Below are 19673 nucleotides of genomic sequence, written 5' to 3' on the forward strand. Positions count from 1 at the left end.
TATATATTGTAAAACATTAAAATTGTGTAATCTAACTCATTCTGCACATTTTATGCAGGCAGTTTTGCTTAGCTATTTATATAATCTTCCTTGGTACAATGTCATTATAATGATATATGATGGTGTTTCTACTACTACATAAAGATACTGTGTGACAAACTGACATTTTGACACTAAAGCTTAGGTAGATGCATCACAGATTGGTGATCCTGTACCAGAGTTGGAATAAGAAATCAGTACAAACATCATTGGACTCAGTATTGGAATGGGATGATTGATTTAGCACAGTCCAATTTTAGCCTTGTAAAAAGGGGCGAAGAGAACGACTGATTCATTGAGAAATGAGCTGGTGACATGACTTACTCTTACACTAACCCTGAGAAGGGAGGCTAATTATATACAGTGCCTTGAGAAAGTACTCAACCCCCTTGACTTTTTCTGCAACTTGTAATAATAACCATACTGAAAATATCTGCCACTGCCATGCTACACAGTAGGGATGCTGTGATGAGTTGTGCCTTGTTTCTACCAGACAGCACTTTACATTTCTAATGAAGATAGTGGGTTTATGTTTCAACCCTGGAATATTTGGCAGAGTGGTCAGTGAGATCAGCGAGGGGAACGACAGAATGCCAACAAGGTGTTTTTCCGTAGTGTCACTTTGCCACTTTTTATTGTTTCCAATGCAAGAGTGTGCTTTGGTGCTCGGTATATTTGGGGCTCAACAGGGACAAAGACAACTCAGAATGTTCTGAAACTATACCAGATGTTAATGTGAAGCATAACAGTGGAAATGAATGTAAGCACATCTTACAAGTGACTAAGCCTTTAGATAAGTGGCACTCAATCAAATTGAATGACCTTGTCTCTTATGTATTTAAAATGAAAAAATAATAAAGTTTAAAACACACAGCCTTAGTAAGAAGAAAGGAAAGGAGGAAGTATATCTATAAGAGATGGAGAAACAATATAGGAAAACATTCACGCAAAAGTACTTTTTGCTTAGATATGCAGGAGTATAGTATGAGTCATAAAATTACATAGAAATCCGTTAAATGGCAAAAACCCAAACCCCCTGTCTGACAAGCTGGGGAGTTTTGAATGACCACTGTGCTGTCAAGCCAGGAGAAGCATGACTGTCTAATTGTGGTCTGATGTTTGTTTTTTTCATAAAGACAAGATGCTCTTATGTCGGATCCTTAACTCTTATGCATTGGTTTAGCAAGTAACTTGATGGAAAATCTGCATAGTTGTAGGATAAAAAAGCCTTGACAATGCGTGAGCTATTGTTGAAGGCTTGTCAGATACCCTTTTGTTTATTCACTGGACCCACACAAGTAAAGCCATGAGGAAATTTAAATGAAGGGAGTCCAAAGAAAAGTGTCCTCTTTAAAAAAACAAATATATATATATATATATATATATATATATATAGGTTTTATCTCTTAATTTTTTGGCTATTTGACACAACTTTACTTTTGCTGCCACAACATAGGCAACTGTAAGCATTTTATTTTTTGGGCCAGCAGTTAACCACCAATTTAGTTACAGATCCATTTGCAGATCAGATCTGTTGGCTCTGGTTTAAACTTGCCTCTCTCTAGACCAACAAGCACTTAGTACAAAACAAAATCAGTTTTATAATTAAGACTCGTCGTCAATCTGTGCAAGCAATTTACAGGGGCAGAAATCCATTTAAATATCCATTAGTGTCATGAGTAGTGTCGGGTATAAGGAGTAGACTTGCTCACAGCAGATCTGATGAAGTGGCAATAATGCTTGGATGAGATTCCAATTTTGCATCCTTCTGCTGCCAAATGCCAGGTTTACCTTGATCATGATCAAGGGTGCTGCTAGAGTGGGGAACATGAGTATTTTCATAGGGCCCCAGGTTTGAGCGGAGGGGCCCTTCAGAGAGGAGAGGTGACATAGTATCAGGTTACATGCAGAGAGGTAGGGGGCCCAGTGTGATATTTTATCAGGGGGCTCAGAATTTCTAGCAGTGCCCCTTGTCTTGATCAGTTAGGACACTGACAGCTTCTTTTTGCAAATACAGAGTACTAGCACTATTTCCTGTGGCGCTAGATCAACATCTTGCTTTAACCCCTTCTGTATTGTCAAAACTTCTTTAAGGCCCTGTTTAGTCAAGAAATGCCCTTCACCAAAACACTACAATCTAATTTGTGTACATTCTACTGCTCCTGTTTTCACTGCAGGTTCAACTAAATGTAATATGTTAATGTGATTTGCATAATATGATACGATTACGTTCAGTTCCGCGCGGTTATTTTGAAGGCGAAATCGCCAAACGGGAAGAGAAATTGCTGCACACTGACTATCGTTAACGCCAGCAGCAGTAGCAGCTAGCCATAGCGTTCTTCCTCACAACTTGACCAAACCTTCATTTTTGTAGCCAAGGATATAGTCATCATGGCTTCCACCATGCACATTAAGGTAATAACTAACGTTATATAGCAAGCTTTAGCGATTTACCACTTACTGTGTTTCAGTAAGCTGACTGTGGGAAAAGAATGAGAAAACATAACTTAGCCGAGTAGATAAATTCATGTCAGATGTGCACTTGTCCCAAACCTATCTAAGTGCTGGTCAGTCAAAGCTTGTAGCTAGTGTTAACATTAGCTCCACGTTAGCAAGACAATAGTTAGTCTGCTGTATTCAAAGTAAGCGGTTATGGCTGTACAAACATACTCACAACAACATACGACTAGCTGCATGTTGCCGATAATGTGTTTAGACATCTATCTTGCCTTAAAAAAAAATCTTGAATACACCTATTCATGTGAGCTAGCCAAAGTAGCTATGGCTAGTCCAAGGAGGTTAGTAGTCTCTTTTATAGTCTCTCTATTAGCACCACGTGTATATGACCAGTGCACACCTTAATTTACTTTGACACAGGAAAGTGAAAGCTACAGATTGAAAGTAACATCAGGCAAAAACACAATCTTTAAAATCTTAAAAATTCAAAACTTTTAAGTTACTACAGCAGCTAGACTTTCATGGCTTGATTGACATCATTCTCAGTAAGTGGAGTTTAAGTGGAATTTAAGCTTATCTTCAGTAGAGTTATTTTCAGTCACTCTATAATAATGCAGCAACGTTAAGCCACTATTAGAGGCCACACTTTACTGTGATTTTAGAGGGGCTAAGGACATACATGTTAGTGAGGTAAATGGTCAAGAGACCTTTTATTTTAATCAATAATTAAATACAATATTTTTTATCTTCCACCTGACCTAGCAAGATGGTGCTTATCAGTAACTAAACAACACATGTTTGCTAAGTGATAGAGATATTATTTGATAATCCTTACAATTATCATAGTAACAAATTCTGAATCATAATTCTGTGGAATTGTGGAAAGCATCAGATCAGCCAGGCTATTTTTATTCATTGGCCTTTCACAATATGTTCTCCTCTGCTCTGCTGCAGTGTTTCCCAACCCAGTCCTCAAAGTGCCTGGCCTGCAAGTTTTTGTTCCAGCTATTCTTGCACACCTGATGACCCAATTGAGGGCTGCACACTTTCATGTTAGCCCTGTGCAGGTAGATCTGTTTTCTACTGCTTGGCCAATCAACATTAAGGCCGTAATTGGATCGGATGTGCAAGAAGAAAAAAAACTTGCAGGAGAGGGGGCACTTGAGGAGTGGATTGGGAAACTTGCTTTGTTGCTATTATTTCATGATTTTAACCATGCTCTTACTTCAATTACTCTTAATTTTGGTGTTGGTGGTGTTACACGCTCTGCCTTTTTTGTAACCCCTCTTTTTGTAAAGCACTTTGATACACACTGGTACATTGATACACACTCGTTTTGTGCTTTTAAAGGGCTACATAGCCTATATTTAGGTCTCTGTTTCAGATGTTAATTCTGATATATGTGATAGGCTGTTAGACACTCATTCTTACCTCCTGTATCGCGCATATTTTGTTGTCTTTAGATTGGAATAATTGGAGGTTCAGGCCTTGATGATCCAGACATCTTGGAGGGAAGGACTGAGCGTTACGTTGACACACCATATGGAAAGGTTTGTTTATGTTGTAAATTTGTGATAACCAAGATGTTTGTGTAAAACACCTTGTCACAGAGTAATGGAAACGATAAACTCTACTGGTGTCCAGACCAATTATGCCATTAAAGTTACCTTTACAGTACTGTTCTGCTATATATAATGGCTTATTCTGCTCTTCTCATACAGCCATCAGATGCTCTGATCGTGGGGAAGATAAAAAATGTTGAATGTGTGCTCCTTGCAAGGTAAGAAAGCATGTTATGTGCTGCAGGTAAGATGGAAATGTGTAATTTGTTTGCACCATCTAGTGGCAAAACTTTGTACCTGTCAAAAATCCATCATCTGCATTAGAAAATACACATCTTTTCCTCTAAATACGTCACTACATCTAGCAATGAGATAGCTGTTAAATCCAAATGGACATTTTGACGCTTCTTATACTGACCTCTAAAACATAGAAAACTAGTGTCATGAGCATACTGCCTCTTGCCCGTCCTTAGGCATGGGAGACAGCACACCATAATGCCATCCAGCGTGAACTACCAGGCCAACATCTGGGCTCTGAGGGAAGAGGGCTGTACACACCTGCTGGTCACCACGGCCTGTGGATCCCTGCGGGAGGAGATTCAGCCAGGAGACATTGTCATCATCGATCAGTTCATTGACAGGTGGGTGGAGTGTGTCCTGTTTACCATGAGGACAGCTGGTGGGCCTGAGCTAATGGTTCAGAATAACATTGTTTTTCATAGATTCCCAGAGACAAGATATTATCACGGGATAGAGATTGTGCCCAGTAAGAAAGGAAAGTGTCTAAACTATTCTTATTAATAATGCTTTTTACAAATTGATTTTCCTTTTTTTTTTTTTATGCCAGTATTTAATACAAAATCAACACAATTGCACAACATATAGCTGGTTTCATACTTTGTGGAATTTTGCCTTTTTTGTATAAAAATATATACATATTTAACAACAAACACTCACCATTAACTCTATTGGGGCCTGGAGATTTAACAATTTTGACTGATGGTATCACTTCCTGGACTTTCTTCTTAGAAATCTCTTTTCCAAATTGTACTCTCTCTTCATCAGATATTTGTAGAGCTTTAGCTTTCACAAAAGTGTGCTTGTTATGCAATTTGCTGCTAGCTTCTGAACTATAAAGTGAAAAGTAACGGTCCCAGAAAATACAGCTGCCACGGTGCCAAATTTGAGTACTTTTTAAAGGATAGTAGTTGGCTTTAGTGTTGAATCTTTTGACAGCATCCCCCTTTTTATTGATCTTAAATGATTCATTCCATGTAATGATTTTTTCCCTAAATGGATGCGTAATCTCAGACACAAACTCTTTACTTTTTCTATTAGTACATTTACAGCCAATTTAACATGGCTTTTTTTTTGTTGCCGACTGTGATTAGGCAGAACATGAAGAGAAAGGTTCAGCTTTCCCTGTGGGCTTGCCATTCATAGGCTTATTACCTTTTGGCAGGGCATCATAAAGCATAGTCTGATACACAAAGTCAATGTTTTTTTTTTCTTTGTGGAGGATCAAAAGCAACACATTCTGTCTAAATTATGGTGCTCCCATACTCCTGGAAAACCTGGAAAAGTCATGGAAATTTAAAATAGGATTTTCCAGGACTGGAGAAGTTAGGAAAAAGTATAAAAGAGAGAAAAGTTTTGGAAAAGTCATGAAATCTTGTATGTGAAGTTAATGATTTTGTTTTCTTGAATACTGTCAAGTATCAGAAAAAGCTGTGGCTCTGAAACAGTCTAATAGTGTTGGTTGCTGACTGTTTTTTGTTGACAAAGTTAAAATTATATTATAATCCTTGATTTTAAAATGAAAAACAAACTAAGGCTTTAATTCAGTCTTTAAAATTTGGTCATGGTCAATTTGAAAAGGGCTCATGGAGAAGTCATGAAACAGTTTTGAAATTTTATCAGTGAAAAGGAATCTGTTCCTCTCTTGTTAGTAATATCAGTTTTAGGCAAAGTAGGAAGCTAACTGACATGTTATACTCTATGCTATAAACATTGCTATTAACACAGCTTATAAAATCCAATATCTATATGTAATCCATGGCATAGCACACATTTTGGTGTGTTACTGCTTAATTAAATAGATTGAGCTCTTTGACATTAAACCTGGAAAGCAAGGGGTCGCTATTGTATAAAGTTTATGTGAATAAAATGGCGACATTATGGCCCTATAAACCAGGGCTGATACTGCCACGGGTGTTACTGTGTTCCCATGGTTCAGACTTTATACTGTGAAAGCCACAATGATTGTTGGCCTGTGAAAGCCACAATGAGTGTAAAGGACAGCAGGTGAACAGTAATTCAGGCATCTTCCCACACATCTCACTGACAGGATTCATGTTACCACATGTCAAGAGAGTCCAGATTGCTGGAAGTGAAAACAGGAAAAAACACAGCTCGCCATTTTGACACTAACCGTCCTGTTTAACATCTTAGATATTTATTTGATGTACCTTTGCAAGCTTTGTTCTGTGTAAAGAAAAGTTAAAAAAAAGTAGCATCTGCATGATAATTTGTTGAGTTAAGTGTTCTAGTTTGGTTAGGGCTTCACTTAGAGCTACAAGTATTGTCATTGACATTCTACCTAGGGCAGTAGCTAACACCACTAAAATGACAGATAGTCTGGCACAGGAATTCTACTACTGAGATATTTTGTACACACTCAGGGCTCCTTCCTGCCTTTCTTGCTTTTCAGTTAGTGTATCACTTTCTCTGACTTGTGAGAATTTGTGAGAACTTTCAGCCCTCACTCGAACTTTCCATCTGTTATCGGCTGTCATGTTGAGCATTTGTTCACATAAGGTGTCAATACTAATTCAATATAAGGTTGAATGCAAATTAACTGCACAAAGTTTTTTTTCCCCTCTGTGATAAATACCCATATTTAATTGCACATTTTTGTCCATATCTTCTACCATGACAAAACCTGTAAAAATAACCCTGTATTTTCACAAGTTGTGATTACTAGGAATCCACGTGCATTTGCAGATTCCTAGTAATCACCACACATAAAGACACCAGTTATTCCGTCTCAGTGGTTCATTGCATTATTTGGAAGGCGGGGACTGACTTCTTCCTCTTGAGTTAAACACAGGGCTGGAAAATTGAGACCGTGTTTATGTTGCATTTGTGTGGAAAAACCTCCACAGTATACCTTTCTCACCAACCTCACTCTGACCTGTATATATACATACAGTATATACAACATGCAAGGAGTTTGAACCTACGAGCATGTTGTGCACTCTGTTGGCTGATTGCACAAATTCCACTGAATAACACAGAATGCACAAAGAGAGGTGCTGTTTATGATTAAAATAGGATGACTTATTTGTGTACAATGAGTTGGCATACAGCTGGTTGAATTGAGATAAGTAGGAAAATGGCTTCCCACAGTCTTGTCAGTGTGCTCCGCTGTATACACATGTGGGACTACAGCAAGCTGACTATCCTCTTGCTAGGCTATGCTGCTGAAGCCGATGAATAGCCCAACTACCACTATCAAGCACAGACAAGATCTATTTATCAGAAATGAGGAAGTTGTTTGTTGGGACTTGTTCGGACTTGTCCCGCAGCATGTGACAGCATATTTCCGAAGGCTTTAGTATATTGGTGCCACAATAGTTATGTCATCACCTCTGTCTTACTTGTTTTCCCCGGCTCCTCCAAACCAAACACTTGGCTGCTTTAGTGCATGCTCAGTTTTGAGCATTACTGACTCACACAGGCCTCGAAAGCTTTGTGCAGCAGTTCCAAATCCTCCTCCTTTCACATCTGATGAATTATGTGCTAAATTTCTTCATGCTTTTTCTTGCTTTAAGAGAAATGTGTCTTGTTCGAGTGCTCTTGTGATGTTAATTGACATGAAGATGAAAGTTATAGTCTGCTAATTTAAAACTTCTAATAACTCTGATTTGAGATGGGCCTTTATTTTGTCTGCATATCACAGAAATGCCACAGCTAAATTCTATATACATGATACAAACGTATGTTTGAATACTCTACTTATATTTGTACACTGTCCTTTAAAAACATTCAAGTCTACAATGCCTTTACCAACATATTACAGTGATAATGTCATAGCTGCATGATGTATCTTTTGATATAAACAGTGGCTGTATTTATATCATTGGTAATATAACCAGAATTGCGCCTTGATTTGCCAAAGCATGTAGATCTCCCAAGAGAGACAGGCTGAGACCAGGCGGTTATTGGAAGTTTTGCAGCCTGCAACTCATAGTTGCCCATAGCATGTCTCTCCATCTTGGCATAACAGGAATAATTTAAATACTTGATAGTTAATGGTTGTGAAAGCCATTCTCAGTAACAATGACTCTGAAATGACACCACTAATTAAATGCCAGGCCTAGGTAACTCGATTTCTATAGCAGCAACAAGCGTTGCAGTCAGCTCGTAGTTTGTCACATGCACTACTGTGATTGCTTTTCAATGGAGTAGAGTTGCAGCTAGCTGAAACCATCTATATAAGCAGAGGCCTACACATTCCAACTTTGGTATTATGAACAAGAAATATCTTGTTAGCTAGTTAGGCATTGTCTTTAAATCGTGATGCTGATGAGGACATTCATATGAATGATGACTGTCAAATGACTTTAGCGAATTTAGCTGTCTGAAATAGCTGTGTTTTGAATAGGTATTCAGTGAGGCAGTAGAAGGAAATGCAAGTAAACGCCATAATCGCCGTTACGAAGAAATCTTTCTTGTTTATTGATTGACTCCATTACATAATGACTAAAGTAGTTGGAACAGAAAACTCTCTAATAACTGATTGCAGTAGAATTCGATATTTTAAAATGAGCTGAGTAGTTCCAAGAAAACACAGAATCCTTGATCCTTCCAGTACAATTGTCCGAAGTAAGGCAATCTCTCGTGTGCTTCTGCCCATCTCCATAAAGAGGCAAGGCAAGGCAGCTTTATTTGTATAGCTCATTTCATACACTGGGGCAATTCAAAGTGCTTTACAGAGTAATAAAAATACAGTAAAGGTAAAAGATTTACAATTAAAAAGTGTAAAAGTACAAACAACAAATACAAAAGATATAAGACTTAAAAAGTAAACTAGTGCAGTTTAAATCAAGTGAAATAGAAAGATAAAAGAACACAACAAATACTCCCACTTTTAGATGCACATTGTGAGTGAACCCATGTGTTTTCCTTGAATTTTCTTATCCCGTCCTTCCTGATTCTACTCTTGATCTGATAATTACGTCAGATCTCACTGCCTAAAGGCGCATTCACACAGGCCGCGGAACGGCCGCGGAACGGCCCCGAAGCGGAGGCTGCTTCCTTTCGGTGCCCTTGTCAGGTTGTTCACACTGACCGCTGCGCGGCGCGGAGCTCCGCTTGCGGCTCGCGACTCGTGATCTGGAGCACTAGTTTCGGCATCTGGTCTATTTTCTGCTGCGCATTTCACAGGAAAACACCATAGAAAACTGCAGAAAATTGCTTCTGTTATTGAATTACCACAAAATGAAACAAGGATACATGTTAAGGTTAGTTTATTTATAGGCTAGTTATTTAAGCAGAGAGAGATATATATATCTAGGTCCCCTAGGCTTTCCTAATTATTGCCTGATCACAAGTCACGACTCTTGCTAAGAAAACAAATAAACGTGACAGCTTTGATATGAGGGAGCTTGTGAAGAAAGGGAGAAAGTGAAGAAGATGGAAGATATAAAGTTCATCCCTGATGTGGAAAAGTACAGTGAGCTGTCAGCATTGTTTCTACAAGGACAGCAGTGAACAGATGAAGCTTTGGTGGCTATTGGAACACAATGTCAGCAGCCTACAGCCTGTTTCCATGGGGTTTTCTCCTCCTGTAGACCAGGAGAGCTGCTGGCCGGTGCAGAGAAATGTGCTTCCTGCGTGAACAACCAAACTGCGACACGAGTGCGAACAAGGCGTAAGGCAGACAAGAATCATAGATTCAGGGAGACAGGGAGACAGGGAGACAGGGAGTCAAGGTGAGAGCCGACATTCTGTCTTTCTTTCTGTGCTCCAAAGACAATTATCTCGGTCTTATCTCTGTTTAGTTGGAGATTCAACAGGTCCATAGTCACCTGGTGTAAATGACATGTAGATTTGCGTGTCATCTGCATAATTATGGTAGGCTACCTAAAGGAAGCATATAGAGATTGAACAGGAGAGGTCCCAGAATGGACCCCTGTGGAACCCCGCAGGTCACAGCCATCTGCTCGGACACAGTTTCCAATGGAGACAGGGTACTTTCTGTCATGAAGATATGACTTGAACCACTTAAGGACAGTTCCAGAGAGTTCCACCCAGTTTTCTAATCTTTGTAATAGAATTGTGTGGTCCACAGTGTCAAAGGCAGCACTAAGATCCAACAGTACTAAAACAGAGACTTAGCCTGAGTCATTGTTCAGGCGAATGTCATTTAGTACCTTTATGAGTGCAGTCTCAGTGCTGTGATGGGGCCGAAATCCTGATTGAAAGTTATCGAAGCAATTGTTCAGCAATAAAAAGTTACTAAGTTGTTGGTGAACAACTTTTTCAATAACTTTACCTAAAAACGGTAAGTTTGATATAGGTCGATAGTTATCCAGTACAGTAGCAAAGAGATGGGACAGCAGAGGGGAAGGGAGGGGAGCTGACACCGTGCCTGGTGGAACCCTGCTGACTCGGGAAAATTGGAAGACAGTTTTTGGGATGGAGCTGGAGACCAGGATGATGTTCTTCTCTTTTCTTGCATGTGTAGCTCTGGATAGCTATAAATGATAATAACAATGGATTTTATTTATAACAGGGTTTTCTAATACCCAAAGCGCTACAAATCATCAATGCACAGACAACAGGACAAGTACATGCACAGCCATACAACAGTTTGAGGGACATACAAAGACATACAAGGACTGTTGAGCGTTTCCATAGATTAATAAGAAAGATTCACCACTCTGGCTCAACAGAGTTTATTGCTCAAGCTATGGCTGCTTAGTCTTGGCTTTCAGAAGATTTTAAGAGACAAATTGTTATTTAGATGATGATTCTTGCTTGCGACTTATACAACTGTACATTTGTACATAACATAAGCTTCTTGAGATTGGTAAAAGGAATCAAACTTCTTTCTTCAATGCATATTGATTGGGATAACAATTCCCAGGAGCTGAACCCAGCACTGGTGTCCCTGATTTTCCGGGAAGCCTTAACCACAACTTTCAGTGCTTCTTGTTTGCTCTACCAGGACTACCAAGAGAGCTCAGACCCTGTATGACGGGCAGGCCACCAGTCCTCCAGGCGTGTGTCACATCCCCATGGCAGAGCCTTTCTGCAACAGAACCAGAGAGGTGAATCCACGACTATCTGTACATCCCATCCCATACATTTCACTCTCTGTAATCAAAATATACATATTCCTAACGGTAAGTACTATCCATGCAGCCTGTAGTGTGGCATGCAGTATGTGAAAATGTCATCATGCTACATTACATTTTCAATACACATTTAAATAATACTGAGGCCCACATGCCAATGGCTGTCTAGCATCACATTGTTGCTGCTTTTTCATTATTGGTTTATTTTAATATATATGGTCATGGTGTGCTATGGCTAGCTTGTTACCCAAATACTTTTATTATAGAATTTTTCTTTTCTTTTACATCTGCTCGGTCAAACCAGGAACACTGTCTATCCCAGTGTTTTCAGTATACTGACATAAGGAGGACTAAAACCCACTGGTCGATTTGTTGATTGTTTGGTCAGCATGTTGTCGGTTTACCTAAATTGCTGTCAAAGCAATTGGTTAAGCAGTCACAGTTTTTGCTCTACAACTAAAAAATTCCCACCAGTTGTGCCTGTCTAGCAGATAAATCCATCAACCTAAATGCCTAGGTCTACTTTAGTTAAGATGAAGAAAGGAGGATTAAGGAGGATTTTTTGATCGAGTTGTGCTCACACTTGGCGGAGTTTGGACTACTTTAGTTAAGACCAGTAACAAGGCCAACAAGTGACATACTCATTGTCTTTTCCCCTTGATTTGAAAGTCAGTTAGGTCTGGGAACTGTAAGTGGTCTCTAATTTTACACAACCTTTGGTTGGATGCAACATCACCATATGGTTATGATAGCCTGGCAAGGTCTGGCTCTGCGAGAAAATGAAACCAATTTTGCTGTGTCTTGGCTCTTTGGTATGACTAGTCAAAGAGTTACATTTTTTTTAATTTATTATACTGTTGAATGTCCCGATGTCCGCATTCAAGTGCATCATTAAGGACTTGCAGTTGCAATTAAAAATGTAGCCTGTGTATCATAGTCAGTTATCCAGTGTACAACTCATATGCAGCATGTGCAATAAAGAATGATGTGTTTTTTGTCTATTTTATTCGAGTTGGTTATTTTGAAATTAAACAATGCTGATTAGTCAGAAAATAAATCATAATTGGTTGGCCAAAAAATGCTTTGTTGATGACAGCCTTGGATGTTGGATGAATATCTGCTTATTTGCAACTGACTGACGCAGCCTATGGATCAGCAGGTCCTACATAGCATAGCAGGCAGTGTCTTACTCCTCAAAAACTACAACTTAGATGATGAGATGAACAGATTGCTGAGCCATTCGCTACATGGAGACCCTTCATCCCTCTCTACCCTGGTGCAGGTTCTGGTGGAGGTGGCACGGAGCCTGGGGATCAAGTGCCATGTGCGAGGCACCATGCTGACTATCGAGGGGCCCCGCTTCTCCTCGCGGGCAGAGAGCCTGATGTTCCGCCAGTGGGGCGCTGATGTCATCAACATGACCACTGTGCCAGAGGTGGTCCTGGCCAAAGAGGCCGGCCTGTGCTACGCCAGCATTGCCATGGCCACAGACTACGACTGCTGGAAGGAGCATGAGGAGGCGGTGAGTGATTGTTGGACTGCTGGTCCTAGTAGCCATTTTTATTACTTTGATCTCTTTGCTGCTCTCCTCTACCTGTCTCTCCCTGTCTCTCAAAGCACCAAGGGTCTTTACTTTACTCTAAAATCCACCCAAAGAATGAAAGAGGTTCTGGCAATGAAAGGCAGACTGCTGAAATGACAAGTTGTATTTTATCTTCCATATGTCAGGCTCATTTCTAAGAGGGTTAGAGGGATTTTTGTTAATTTCAGGTGTCAAGTCAGGTCATCGCTCAATCTCAAAATTTCAACTCCCAAGATTCACTTTGCTTTTCATGTAGAGGAGATGGCAGTATTCTAACTGGAGGCAGGGTGAAGGAAAAAAAAAATACAGTAGCAGTTGTGTTTTTTGACATTTAAGATTCAGCCTTTAGGTGAATTGCTTCATTGCCCTTACATAGACTGAATCCATACGAGGTGATAAAATTACTTAAAGGATAATTCTTGTTCTTTTTTCAACCTGAGCCTTATTTTCCTGGTTTTTGCCATCATGACGATTGATTGTGTTCAACATATTTCTGTCTTTTCAACACAGTAAAACTCACACTGCAGTTACATGTCTTTAAATAGCTGTGATTAAACAATTATCATGCAATTTCAGTTATAATAGTCCTATTGATACTTTTTAGCGTTGCTCACACACTTCCTTGTTTACTTTGCTGGCTGCTGGTTTTCTGCTGCCTTCAGGTCATATCGGAAGAAGTGGAAGACCGGGCTTTTGTTGCTTCAGTGTGAAAGCATTCTTCACGTGTTTTACTGATTGGAACGCCCACATCCAAAATCATTTGCGTTTATGAATTTAAAACCATAAACCAAATATTACAATACCTCAAATATTTTTCATTTTTTCATAATTATGGTTGATTGTATTAGTATGAATACAACTGATCATTTTTATTTTTAATACCTTGGACGGTCAACATCAGTGGATACGCTGCCATGTTTACTGCTTGTTTTGGCACACTTCTGCAAATTGTGATGCCAGGTGAAATCGGAGCCTGCAAAAATTCCCACATATCGTACATTGGGAGGTTGACGTGAATGGGTTTTCCCAGTCAGCAGTTCGTATTTACAGAACATCTGATATGACTTGAACGCAGCATCAGAGTACTTGTGTGGTCTACCTGCCAACCAGCTCACACTAGTAAAAATAACATATCTAATACTGCAATATCTGCAAGTTTCATGCAATGGATAATCAGAAAATCGGATATAGGAAGGTCCCATTGCAGTGTGAGTGGTGTTTTGTCTTGAAAAGACGTGTTGTGTGTTGTAATCGCTTTTTGGGTTCAACTGTTGGGCATTTCTTTGGCAGTGCTCTTCAATACAATTAATTTGATTATTTTTGTGTAAATTGCTTCATAGTACACTAAACACAAAACTGTTGTTCATGCCCTATTATGCATTCGAACTACATTTTTGCAGTCAAAGCATTATCTAAACCACAATTTAAAAATTTTTGTTATTGCTCACTACATTCTATTGGCACATTATTCATTTTGTTGTCAGATTACTATCAGTTTATGAACAAATATGGTCCAACTACATTCTAAAAAATATTTAAATTTTTAATTGATTGATTTGTGTGTCCATTGTCATTTGGTTGAATTTATGAAACTTTATCAAGCAAAGCCAGCAGTGGTGAGCCAACATTTTTTTTTCTAATATTTGTTTCATGGCCTTCCTCCTTTATTTGATCGTATATAGCAGAGAGAGAGGGTAAATATGTGAGAGTGCCAGGGAGACATATCACAAAGGATTAAACTGATTCAAAAAGCCTTGAGCACATGCCACGCTCTCGTCCTCGCTCTGCCACAGCAGCACAGCAGCCCGCTCTTCCACAGCTCTCTATCTGTAACATTGTATGGGTACATAGCTCTATGTCAAATAAAAATCAAATGTGAATATGTTTTTAGTTCTGGGTATTTACAAATGTTTCACAGATTAGCAGAAATCACACTTTCAGTTTCCTTTTTGGAAATCCCCTGTCTCTAAATGTCTTGTGTGTCAGCATATTTAACAAAAAAAAAAGAACCTGAATAGTAAAAATGCTTTATGTGCTCCATGGTGCAATATCACTAGCATAAAGTAGGTGTTTTATTTGCGTACAAAGTCTGGTGATATCTCTGTTTCACTTTTCCTTCTTCCCACTGGAGCTATTTTGCAGGTTGCAGTTGTAGGTGGGAACAAAAGACTAACACTCCACTTGTGTATAATGATTACTTTTTATTTACTTTTAATATCTTTTTGAAATTGGTACACCTGCCTTAAATTCACAATGGCATTAATCTCTGATCCAACAAAGAAAAGACCAGGAATGTGTGTCACGGTGGTTGTGGGTTTTATTTTATTTACTTTTTTTTTGGTTCACTTTACCAGGCCAGGGGGTCTGTTTACTGTTATTAATCTGATCGTTTTCCCCCAGAGGTTTTTGCCATCTGTGCTCTGTACGCAGGCTAACCACAGAGTAGCTGCTTCCGAGTGACCTATCTGTCAGACACCCTGGATCATGCCAGTTGATATACTGTGTCTGGGGGAGTTTTGGCTTCTTTGTCGGCGCTCCAGCCCAACTCACAGCTCCACTTCCGAGTTCCTGCAGCTGACCTCTTCCCCCTCCTGTTGCAGAACGCTCGCCACATCCTTCCGCCCACCCCCGCCTCCCTCCTTCCCCAGCTTCATACTACCTCCTGCCCTCCCTCTGTCTCCTCTGGCCCCCCCTCAGTCAGCTCGCCTGCCAGCCTCCGGTGGAAGCCCTGCCAGAGGAGGTTGAGTCAGACTGAGTCATCAGCTTCACTGTCTTCCACCCTGGCCCGGCCAACACCACAATAACACAAAGCTAGACACTGAGTCTAAGATGAAAACAAAACACTCAAGGGTTAAACAAGGTTAAAAGGGGGTAAACACGAGCACAACAGGGAAATGGCGCAATACTGTGCTGGCCGGCCCTGCACTGTACTTTACACTGTACTGTACTACTGGCTTGCGAATTTTCTTCAGTTTAAGATAGTGTATATGATGTTATCACATAATTTCCTGCAGATAGTATTTTGATACTTTGATACTGTGTGACTATGGCAGTAGATAAGTAAGTATGTTTATTGCTCTGTTTTGTTTATTATTATAATTATCCTCCTTTTACAGTGGTGTTAGTTTCATTTTAATGCAGTTACCACCGTTCAAGACATGGGAGGTGGAATAGTCAAAGACTTAATACCTCATTAAGTCCACATATTGAGACATGGGTAATGTGGTACGTGGCACACAGTTGGTGGCTCTCTAAAACAGTGTGCTGCTGATCAACCTGTGACACCGATGTGGAATTGTCTTTATTGACCACTATTTCTGTGGGTGACTTGCAGGTGCTGTTGTGACAGATAGTGATCAGACTGAAGTTAGAATGAAACTATGAGTCTGTTGCCCAACTCGCCGTCCAGGCTCACACTCCTGTCCTGATTAGCTCGGCAGATTCCTGAGGACCTTTAATACTGACGATGACACAAATCAGATTGTTATGCAATACAAAAGCCCAGATTTGCTAAAACCTTTAGTGGGTGCAAAAACAGTTCCAGTGTTCAAAGTCAGCGCTACGACTTGTGATAGGTGTAAGACAATTTGCTTGACCAGTCAAGGGTTATGTTACTGGTTTTGCACATGCTAAAAGTTTTTGCACCCATGAAAGGCTTTAGTAAATGAGAGCCAAAGTGTTTGTGTTTTTGTGCTCTTTTTTTTTTTTTTTATTGTACTTTAAAGTGACTGTGATATTACAGCAATGCCATTGAGATATTCACATAATGACACCAAGTCTGCTTCAGCACTGAAACAATAACCCCCCATGTGATCTGATTTTACAGGATAGTACCTTCTTTTGCACCTTGCATCTTAGCCACAGAAAGCTCCATATTAATTACATTAAGATGAATGTTAATCCATTGAGGTTTTGTGAGTGTATGAGTTGGAAACCTGCACAGTTCAAACCTTTCATTTAGGCTAGATTGCAAAATAAACTTTTTGGGGAAACCAAAAGTGTTTGTTTTTTTTTGTTTGAGTTTTTATAACAGAATGTTTATCCTCAAGAAGAAGTGAAATTTGCATGGTTGTAAGTGATTCATAACACACCCCCTCATGTTTTCCTTCCCTTGCTCTAGGTCTGTGTTGACAACGTACTGAAGACAATGAAGGAGAATGCCAACAAAGCCAGCAGTATCCTGCTAACTGCAATACCCCAGATCTGTCAGATGGACTGGGCTCAGACGATGAAGGCCTTGAAAGTAAGTTGTCAGGAGAGTGATGACTCATTTCCACTCGATAAGTTTTAATGCGCTTGTGAAAGACGGCCTGTATACATTTAGCTGGCTATCATGAACTGAGATCTCAATGACGGTGTCTCACATCTCGCTGCACTGCTGCTCGCACCACCTCTGACGCTCCGTCTTAAAAAAATAATGAAACGATCAGGAGCATGACCTGTGGAAAACAACGTGCTCCTTCATGAAGATATGAAGGCAATTATCATGAGGTCAGGGGTTGTATACAAAGAAAAGCCACCTGCCCTGCCCAGTGCCAGCAGTGAACAATGGCAGTTCAACCTCAAACTGCACAAAGCGAGGGTGACTCAGCGATAGTCTGCATGCTACGCTGCGCACTCATAAAATCTAAACACAGCTGGCCTAAGTTTAAATGGAAATCTGCATTAGAATCTTAAGAATGCATTGTGTATTACCACACCTACAATGGTGTGTTTTCATGCTTAATTCAGTATCTGTGGTAATACCCATATATCTTATTGTACAAAGCTAATTGCACTTTCCCAAGTTTTTAACAATGCTCGAAGATATGATACTTCGTGATTACTAGTGTGTTTACACACGGGATGCACATCTTCCAAATTATTCCTTTTTTTTAATTTTTGTTTCGTCAAAAAGGATTCACAACAATAATTTAGCATTCCATTGAAGCACTTCTAGGTTGCAGTAAGGTAAGTAGGTTAACATTGTATTTAAAATGTGCCTTTGCTTCAGAAAGAGTAAGTGTTAGAGGTTCCTAAAATTGAATTGCTTTTATTTGGATTTTAGTAATGATGAAAGGGACACCGGTCTTGGTAGAATTCATTCCTTTGACAACTATGCAGCTCAAGACGTGAGGTGTAGACTACTAGACTGAAGTGGGACATAATACTGTAAAACTAGGCCTATAAGTTGTTAAAGATGTACCTTTCTTTTCTGTACTATCTGAGTAAATGTACTTCCTCTCATTTCTGGCCCAAGAGTAACCTGAAACAAATAGGCAGACATAATGTAGCTATTGTTGCTGCATGTCATTATCAGTGAGACTTGTTTTAAAAAATCCATGTTCCGCTCTTTGTGTTGCAGTCAACAGCTCAGTCTTCGGTAATGCTACCAAAACACTGAGCACAGAAGACTCTCAGTACAGTAGAACAGGATTCGGCTCCCAATCCCGGTCACCATCACCACCGACATGGACAATAGATTCACCCGTCTCTGCCTGTGGATTTGTCATCAGTGAATCACAAGAAAGTGCCTGACACATATAATGCATGTCTTCTCAGCTGGAGTTTCACAGTGTTTCCTCTTGCCTTGGAATACAGATAGAAATAATCTAAAAGTGTGCGGATACACCGGACTCTTTTTTCCCTACAGTAAACTGTCATCATCACTCAAGCATGATTCTCTGGCAGCTCTTAGTTGAGACACATTTTTTAGGTACCAAACATTTTGACAGATCCAGAAAGGATTTTAAGTCTTTTCAAGATTATACTATAGATATTATTTTTCATGAATTTATATTTTTTTGTGGTCTGTAAAACATTGGTCTCTTTATGGCTGTTTGCGCGGGATATAATAAAACAATGCTGAATAAGTTCAACACAGTGAGACTTTGCTGCTCTTTTTACTACAGTTACAGCTAACATTGTTCTAAAGTGGCATCTAATGTCTTACACATATTTGCATGATTTACTCGTCAATAAAACATTTTAAATGCCTATTTATGCACTTCAATAAACATGGTCCAGGATATTAGCCAGAGGTTTATTAATAATGGGGGCATTCCTATCTTTGCTGGTCATCAGCTGACATTTGATTTTTTTTTAATTTGTATTCATGGAATACTTCCATTTTGTTTTTGCACTTCATGTCAATGTTTGTTTTGCAGTTGGGTATTTAATGAATCCAAACATAGGTGGCACTTCAATTATAAACAGGTGCTCTGCAGTGCACATGCTAAATCTAGTTCCAGATATGGCTGAATCAACCAATTGATGGTATTTTTGGTGTTTTTATTTGTATTTTTTGAGAAACAAGCATAGTGCACTTATTGAATGGCCCATGAAAGAGGTGAGAGAGCCACTGTTTTGCATTCTGTGACTGTACAATGTTTTACATACTGTAATCTTCATTCATAATCAACTGTTGAAATCGATATTTTGAAAACCCATTAGGCTGTACCCAGCTACCGCTGACACCAGATCAGAGTTGGTCTTCTCTCTTTAGATCTTTTCTGATCTGCCCCTTTCATGCACCTGGAAGCTCATCACGCTGCACAATGTCTGACATTTGGTCTCCTTGTACTCCCTTTCTCTTGGCTTGTCTGAACAATTTGAACAGATTGTGGCATAAAGTAAATAAAGACTGCCATTTATTTAAATCTTTCTAATGTCTAATCCTTTGATAGTTTA

General features: G+C 39.5%; 1 protein-coding gene across 1 annotated transcript; it reads left to right on the forward strand.

Moving 5' to 3' along the window:
• The first annotated feature begins 2339 nt into the window (after positions 1-2339).
• On the forward strand, positions 2340-19650 carry mtap (methylthioadenosine phosphorylase). The gene is made up of 8 exons (XM_071528242.1): positions 2340-2454; positions 3960-4046; positions 4218-4276; positions 4532-4699; positions 11293-11395; positions 12705-12944; positions 17125-17247; positions 18349-19650. Exons 1-8 carry the CDS (start codon positions 2431-2433, stop codon positions 18385-18387), a joined length of 843 nt encoding a protein of 280 aa, XP_071384343.1. The 5' UTR covers positions 2340-2430; the 3' UTR covers positions 18388-19650.
• Positions 19651-19673: the final 23 nt, after the last annotated feature.

This window comes from Centroberyx affinis, unplaced genomic scaffold, assembly GCF_046629955.1.
Source record: "Centroberyx affinis isolate AG114_WGS23_722 - 3 ecotype Tasmania unplaced genomic scaffold, CSIRO-AGI_Caff_v1 ptg001641l_1, whole genome shotgun sequence".
Classification (NCBI taxonomy): Eukaryota; Metazoa; Chordata; class Actinopteri; order Beryciformes; family Berycidae; genus Centroberyx; species Centroberyx affinis.